Source organism: Mastomys coucha, unplaced genomic scaffold (assembly GCF_008632895.1).
Source record: "Mastomys coucha isolate ucsf_1 unplaced genomic scaffold, UCSF_Mcou_1 pScaffold7, whole genome shotgun sequence".
NCBI lineage: Eukaryota > Metazoa > Chordata > Mammalia > Rodentia > Muridae > Mastomys > Mastomys coucha.
The window spans coordinates 95,548,722-95,556,799 of NW_022196913.1; the positions used below are offsets into that span (position 1 = coordinate 95,548,722).

At 39.2% G+C, this 8,078-nt stretch overlaps 1 protein-coding gene across 1 annotated transcript in view; it reads left to right on the top strand.

Annotated features, from left to right (window-relative positions):
* Nucleotides 1-7,447, top strand: part of LOC116081577 (zinc finger protein 431-like) — a 52,832-nt gene extending 45,385 nt beyond the window's left edge. The window contains exon 3 of the mRNA XM_031358120.1: nt 7,315-7,447. Coding sequence (XP_031213980.1) covers nt 7,315-7,447 — 133 coding nt within the window. The remainder of the gene's footprint in view (nt 1-7,314) is intronic.
* The last annotated feature ends 631 nt before the right edge of the window (nt 7,448-8,078 follow it).

Here is an 8,078-nt window from a genome sequence, read left to right on the forward strand (position 1 = left end):
AAAAAAAAAAAAAAAAATCATAGAGTATTTACGTCTTGTTTTATGCACTTCTAAACTCTGTCTTCTTGAACAAGTTTCTTAAAATGGTTCTACCGGGCTTCACATCAGTGTAAAATCTTGGCTATCATCCTCCTTACAGTCTGACTGGAACTAGAAGTGATAAAAGTTTTTGTGGCTTAAATGTTTTAGCAAGTGACTTCATTTTTCCTGGTAGGCAACCAGGGACTGCCAAATTCCCAACCCATTGTATTAGTCAAAAACTGTCTAATCTCATACTCTCACCTAATAGCCATACCCAATGTTGAGATGAACTGTCTGTTGTCACTCCCAAACACACCAACAACCTCAGCAAAGTACACCATCTCCAGCTTAACTTCCAACTGTTATCCTCCCTGCCATTATACTTCTCTTTTTTTAATTCACTTTTATTAGATATTTTCTTTATTTACATTTCATATTATATCCCCTGTCCCAGTTTCCCCTCTAAGAAAAAACCCTATCCCCCAACCCTGCTCACCAACCCACCTTTCTCCTGCTTCCTGGCCCTGGCATTTCCCTCCACTGGGGCATAGAATCTTCACAGGACCAAGGGCCTCTCCTCCCATTGATGACCAACGAGGCCAGCCTTTGCTACATATGCAGCTGGGGCCATAAGTTCCACCATGTGTACTCTTTGGTTGGTGGTTTAGTCCCTGGGAACTCTGAGAATAGTAGTTAGTTTATAGTGGTGTTTGTCCTAAGGGGCTGCAAACCCCTTCAGTTCCTTGGGTTCTTTCTCTAGCTCCCTCACTGGGGACCGCTCTAGCTCTTCAGTCCAATGCGTGGCTATGAACCTCTACTTCTATATTTTATTTTTCAGATACTGTCAGAGCCTCTCAGGAGACGCCTATATCAGGCTCCTGTCAGCCAGCACTTGCTGGCATCCACAATAGTGTCTGGGTTTGGTGATTGAATATGGGAAGGATTCCCAGGTGGAGCAGTCTCTGGATTGTCCCTCCTTCAGTCTCTGCTCCATACTTTGTCTCTGCAATTCCTTCCATGGGTATTTTTTCCCCATTTTAGGAAGGATCAAAGTAGCCACACTTTGATCTTCCCTCTTCTTGAGTTTCTTGTGGTTTGTGGATTGGATTGTGGTTATTCCAATCTTCTGGGCTAATATCCACTTTTTAGAGAGTACATACCATGTGTGTTCTTTTGTGATTGGGTTACCTCGCTCAGGATGATATTCTCTAGATCCATCCATTTCCCTAAGAATTTCATAAATTCATTGTTTTTAATAGCTGAGTAGCACTCCATTGTGTAGATATACCACATTTTCTGTATCCATTCCTCTGTTGAGGGACATCTAGGTTCTTTCCAGCTTCTGCTACTATAAACAAGGCTGTTATAAATATAGTGGAGCATGTGTCTTCATTACATGTTGGAGCATCTTCTGGGTATATGCCTAGGAGTGGTATAGCTGGGTCCTAAGGTCCAATTTCCTATGTCCAATTTCCTGAGGAACCACCAAACTGATTTCCAGAGTGATTGTACCAGCTTGCAATTCCAGCAACAATGAAGGAGTGTTCCTCTTTCTTCACAACCTCGCCAGTATCTGCTGTGACCTGAATTTTTTATCTTAACCATTCTGACTGGTGGAATCTCAGGGTTGTTTAATTTACATTTCCCTGGTGACTAAGGATGTTGAATATTTCTTTAGGTGATTCTCGGCCATTTGGTATTCCTCAATTGAGAATTCTTTGTTTAGCTCTGTACCCCATTTTTTAATAGGGTTATTTGGTTCTCTGAAATCTAACTTCTTGAGTTCTTTGTATATATTAGATATTAGCCCTCTATCCAATATAGGATTGGTAAAGAACTTTTCCCAATCTGTTGATTGCTGTTTTGTCCTATTGACAGTATCTTTGGCCTTACAGAAGCTTTGCAATCTTATCAGGTCCCATTTTTTAATTCTTGATCTTACAGCATAAGCTATTGATGTTTTGTTCAGGAAATTTTCCCCTGTACCCATGTGCTCCAGGCTCTTTCCCACTTTCTTTTCTATTAGTTTCAATGTATCTGGTTTTATGTGGAGGTCCTTGAAGTAACCAACATCAAACTAAATGGAGAGAAACTTGAAGCAATCCCACTAAAATCAGGGACTAGACAAGACTGTCCACTCTCTCCCTATCTATTCAATGTAGTACTTGAAGTCCTAGCCAGAGCAATTAGGCAATAAAAGGAGATAAAATGGAAACAAATTGGAAAAGAAGAAGTCAAATTATCACTATTTACTAATGATATGATAGTATGCTTATGTGACCCCAAAAGTTTCACCAGAGAACTCCTAAACCTGATAAACAACTTCAGCAAAGTAGCTAGATATAAAATTAAGTCAAGCAAATCAGTGACCTTTCTTTACACAAAAGATAAACGGGCTGAGAAAGAAATTAGGGAAGCAACACCCTTCACAATAGTCACAAATAATATAAAATACCTTGGTGTGACTCTAACTAAGCAAGTAAAAGATCAGTTTGGCAAGAACTTCAAGTCTCTGAAGAAGGAAATTGAAGAAGATCTCAGAAGATGGAAAGACCTCCCATGCTCATGAAATGGCACAATTAATATAGTAAAAATGGTCATCTTGCTGAAAGCAATCTACAGATTCAATGCAATCCCCATCAAAATTCTAACTCAATTCTTCACAGAGTTGGAAAGAGCAGTTTGCAAATTCATCTGGGATAACAAAAAACCTAGGGTAGTGAAAACTATTCTCAACAATAAATGAATTTCTGATGGAATCACCATCCGGGATCTTAAGCTGTACTACAGAACAATTGTGATAAAAACTGCATGGTAATGGTACAGTGGCAGGCAGGTGGATCAATGGAATAAAAATGGAAGACCCAGAAATGAACTCACACACCTATGGCCACTTGATCTTTGACAAAGGAGCTAAAACCATCCAGTGGGAAAAAAGACAGCATTTTTAACAAATGGTGCTAGCTCACCTGGCAGTTAGCATGTAGAAGAATGCAAATTGATCCATTCCTATCTCCTTGCCATTATACTTCTTAGAATAATGTCGACAACTTCAGACTGATTTTTGATATGTCTCCAAAAGCTGTTTTCTCAGCTGGATTAGCAAACAAGAATCAGTTCCACATACTTATCACATATACTATGATTTATGATGCCTCAGATAACATAACCTTTTTTTTCCCTTCACTGAAACAAGGTTTATTTTTTAGGGCCCTCTCTCTGTGTCTTATGAAAGACTTTTTTTAATGGCTCTATCAATGTAGAAGTGAAACATTTAAATATACTATGTTACCTGGAAATGTTTTATTTTCAGGCTGGAAAGTGAAGCACATGACAGCTCAGCCCTGCACACACACCACAAAGATATCGCTGCTGGAGCTGCTTTTAAATCTGTTGAAACAATCAGCTCTGTCCACGGTCATCAAAATCCCAGTGAATGCTAACAGTTAAAGTGCACAGCCTGTGTTTCTGTGGGGACATATTTTAGATAAGCCTAACTGCAAAGCAATGTTCATCCCTGTGAGAAAATGCAGAAATTTAACCAATTTCCCTATGTGGTGTGCTATGGAGTTATAAGTTAATCAACCCCAGGGCTGATAAAATCACAATTTTATGGGATTTGTTCATCCCAGTATACCTCCACCAACTATAACCAGGGGTGAGGAATCCAGAATGAAAAGAGCAAGAGCCCAGGTGGGTCTGGTGCTGAAAGAGGTGGAAGATTCCCAAACACTCTTTTTTATTCACTTTTCAAAGAATAGATCTCAGTGTTGCAAGAACAGTAGGTAAATTAATTAGTTTCTATTTTATTCTGTTTTTCTTTTAATATAGGAGCTAACAATACCACTATTTCATAAAAATCTTTGAAGATTAACATATAATGTGGGGGTATTGATTAATGTATTAGAATGGTCAATGAAGGAAAACAATTATCATTAACAAACTGATTATGGGGTTCTCAGTCTAATATACATCTCTTTACTGGCAGTAATACTTTCTTCATATTCAAACAGGAAGAAAGTTGGGCATGGTAGCACAAGCCTTTAATCCCAGCACTCAGGAGACAGAGTCATATGGATTGCTGTGAATTCAAGGCTTTTCTGGTCTACACATTCAGGTTCTAAGCCAGACAGGCTTACATAGTGAGACAAAAGAAAAAGAAAAAAAGAAAGAGATGGCATTCCAATGCAGATAACTCTGGATGCATATTTTTTTAATTACTTGCAAATGGTCATTTATGGTCACTTGCATACACACACACACACACACACACACACACATATTCACATGATGCTCTGGAATGTAGAATCACAGCTCATTAATTTCTGTGTGTTTAACATCAAAGACCATAGAATAGTTCCCAGCACACAGTAAAGAAATATAAAGAAAATATAATCACAATAAAGAAAAATAAAACAATGTTTTAAAGAAATCTTTAAAATGTTTTTCTGATTAATTGTGGTTTGGACAAGAAGTGTCCCCATCAGAAGGTTCATATACTGAATGTGGAGTATCCAGACAATGGCACTCCTTTTGGTGGTCCTTGAACTGTAGTGAATGAAGCTCCACTGCTAGAAGTGGTTACTGCTAAGAGTCCTTCCTGGTTTTCTCTATGAGCCTTGAGTACTAATGAATCGAGGCAAGTTCACCATGATTCTCTCTGCCTTATCCTGCTCCAGATTCCAAAGGGAATCTAAAAGTAACTCCAAGTAGGAGATTTCACCCTGTCTTAACTCAGACTGAGTGGCAGCTGTAGGGAGATGGGAGAAATAGCAGGAACTGTTCTTGGTGTTGGGTGCCCTTTTGTGTCATAGGTATTCTGCTGGCCTTGTGTATGGACAGTGACACAAGTACAGCTTAGACATCCTTGAGGCTTTGCAATTCATACCCTTTGGTATTTCTTTTTGGCATCAATTTGATAGAACTTAGAATCATCATGGAAACAAATCTCTGCATATGTCAGAAGTGGATTATCTATATTAACTTAACTGAGGTAGTGCCAAGACCCACCATGAATGTTGGCAGCACCATGCTAGGGGTTAGGGGCTCAGAATGAACTAAACAGTAAGAAGTAAGCTAAGAGCAAGCGCTCATGACTCTCTGCTTCCTGACTATGGGCACATCATGAGTAAGTAAGCCGCCTCAAATTCCTTCCACAATGCCTTCTGTACCGTTATTGACTGAACCCTTGAACTAAGAGTCAAAATAAACCCATTGAGTTGCTTTTTCGTAGCAGTGAGAAGGTAACTAATGTAGAATAAGATTCTTTTTTCAATCTCAGAGATCCCAGCAGAAGACTTCCCTCCCCAAGATTCCTTTTTCTCAGATATTTAAAGTTTTCTCTGATATTTAAAGAAGAAAATATTATATCCCTAGTCTACCACATTTACTACATATTTAAAACAAAGGGTCTCAGTGGAAGTGAATTATAACTACAATGATATGCTATAGATTCTGTCTATAGTTAGAGGTTTTACTGCTGTGAACAGACACCATGACCAAGGCAACTCTTATAAGAACATTTAATTGGGGCTGGGTTACAGGTACAGAAGTTCAGTTCATTATCATCCAGGCGGGAACATGGCAACACCCAGGAAGGCATGGTGGAGGAGAAGCTCAGAGTTCTGCATCTTTATCTGAAGACTGGTAGCAGAATATTGACTTCTAGGCAGCTAGGAGGAGGGTATTAAAGCCAATGTTCACAGTGACACACCTACTCCAACAAGGCCACACCTCCTAATAGGGCCACTCCCTAGGACAAGCATATATAAATCATCACACTCCAAGTAGAAAGCTGACCATAAATTTAACTACTTAATCCAAGTGATTAAAGATACAAACCTATGGAAAAAGTGTTGATAGGAAACAATATTTGGGTTTTCTTTGCCCCTATGACTTTTCCAAAAAGGAATCCTTTAGAATAAACTTTTCAATTTTCTTAACCATCTATTTTTCAATCATTTCAGGGAAATTCAAATCATCAGTCTGACTTCTGAGATTGGTACCTTGACTCGGATGAACCATGTCTGTTGATTGCTGAAGAGTAGGTTCCCAACTTCTATCTTTAACTCTATATGGGTCTTAAGTCAATAGGAAGTCTGAGGACTGGTAATACTTCTGAAATCTTCTACATCCATAACCTTGTGAGCCTTGTTCAGTTCAGTAGAGAGAAAGAATTGGAGGGGCCAGAAATGAGATGTAGTTCAATGATAAAGCAATTTTCCTGCCATACACAAAGTTCTGAGTTCAAACTTCAGTTACACAACATAAAAAAAAAGCTCTAACAGTTCTCTATTATCATCCAGCCTAAGCCACATCATTCAGCACATGACTGCAGCCCATGGAAGTTGTTTTAAGCCAAGAATATTGGCTCCTCGTAGGACCTGACTTGAATATCTCTGATTTAGAGCTTTACAGTCATTGTTTCTTCCCAAAAATTTACTCATTACAAAACTACAATGTGCTTGGCACAGTGGAAGATAATAGGAAGACAAGGTAAAAGTTCTGCCTGATGTAAACTTAAAGACTAGTAAGGCACTCAAACACAGCAGGCTTGAAGAAGACAATAGAGGGTATTAGGACTCATCCTACTAGGACAAAAAGCAGAAAATAGAAAGTAACACAAGAAGAATTACAGAGGTGAGAGATAGCTATAATGAACATCATATGTAAAAACATGCTTTTGGATATATGGCACTATAAGTTCAAAATCTCATTTGAGTAGAATTTCTATAATGTGTACCAGGCCATAATTTCAATTCCCAGAACCAGAAAATCAGAGAGAGAGAGACAGAGAGACAGAGAGACAGAGAGACAGAGAGACAGAGACAGACAGACAGACAGACAGACAAACAGACAGACAGACAGAGAGGTAACAGATGACAAATAGAACCCTCTGGTGTGGCCACAAATGTGTTGATAGTAGAAAGTATAAGAATGAAACCAGAAATATGCTGTGGGTGGGATGGACATAGAACCACAGCAATGGGACATTCACTCAGCTTTGAAGATGAGCATAACTCCTACAGTGAGATAATAAACTATAAAGCTACAAAGAAGGACATTAATGTGGAATCTTGGCAGATGAGATAACTGATAGAATATTTTCAAGACAGAAAGGGGGAGGAACATTTGAGGTAAAGCTACTGAAAGCAAATTATTTCCCTAGTCTAAAAGGTGACTCATACAGAGTACTAAAGTATTTATTTCATACAAGTAGTACAAACTGCGAAGGGCACCTCAGGCAGACCACATTTCCATGAGACCCCTGCATCCCAGAATCTTTACTTTTAGGGCACTTGCTCAGAGCTGGTGTTTAATAGCAATTGTCATGCACTTCATTGGAGAGCTGTGGTTAAAGACTTACGGCAGAAAAAAAAATGAGTCTGGATTGCAAACAGTTGTGGATGAAGAAAAGGAAGAGTAAAGTGGCAACCTCAGAAAATGTTTTCAGTCCTGTATGCATAAATCTCAGTTTAGACCAGAATATGGCAACCTAAAACACAGAGAATCATAAACCCAGAAGCATGGAAATGGAAAGAAAAGAGATCTGGAATCAATTGAAATCCAGTGCTCCGCTGAGCCACTACACCAAAGGCTGAGTAAGGGCTCCAGAGGTCTGCATGAAATACAGCAGACTGCAGCAGTTACCCTCCCAAAAATTACAAAAAGACCCAGGCACAGCCTTCGAATGTAACTCTGAGAATTCTAAAGCATGGCCGCTTGAGACTGATCCAAACTAGAATTAATGATTTGACTGCAACTGCCAAAGGCAGTCATTCCATCACAATGGTTGTGCCCACTGGAGAGTGGCATCAAATTACCCATTTTCCCCATTCTCTTTGGCTTGTAATGGTTAAATGATTTTTTATTTGTATTTTAGGCATCAAACCCTACCTTTGATAAACTAAGCACAGAGCAGTTTTCCACTTTCCCTTTTGCTTTGAGAAAGTTCATGCAAGGGGACCAAGATGTCTTGGTCTCTCTTCTCACACTAATATTAAGCCAACACTCACTGCTTCTCCTCTCTCTCTCTCTCTCTCTCTCTCTCTCTCTCT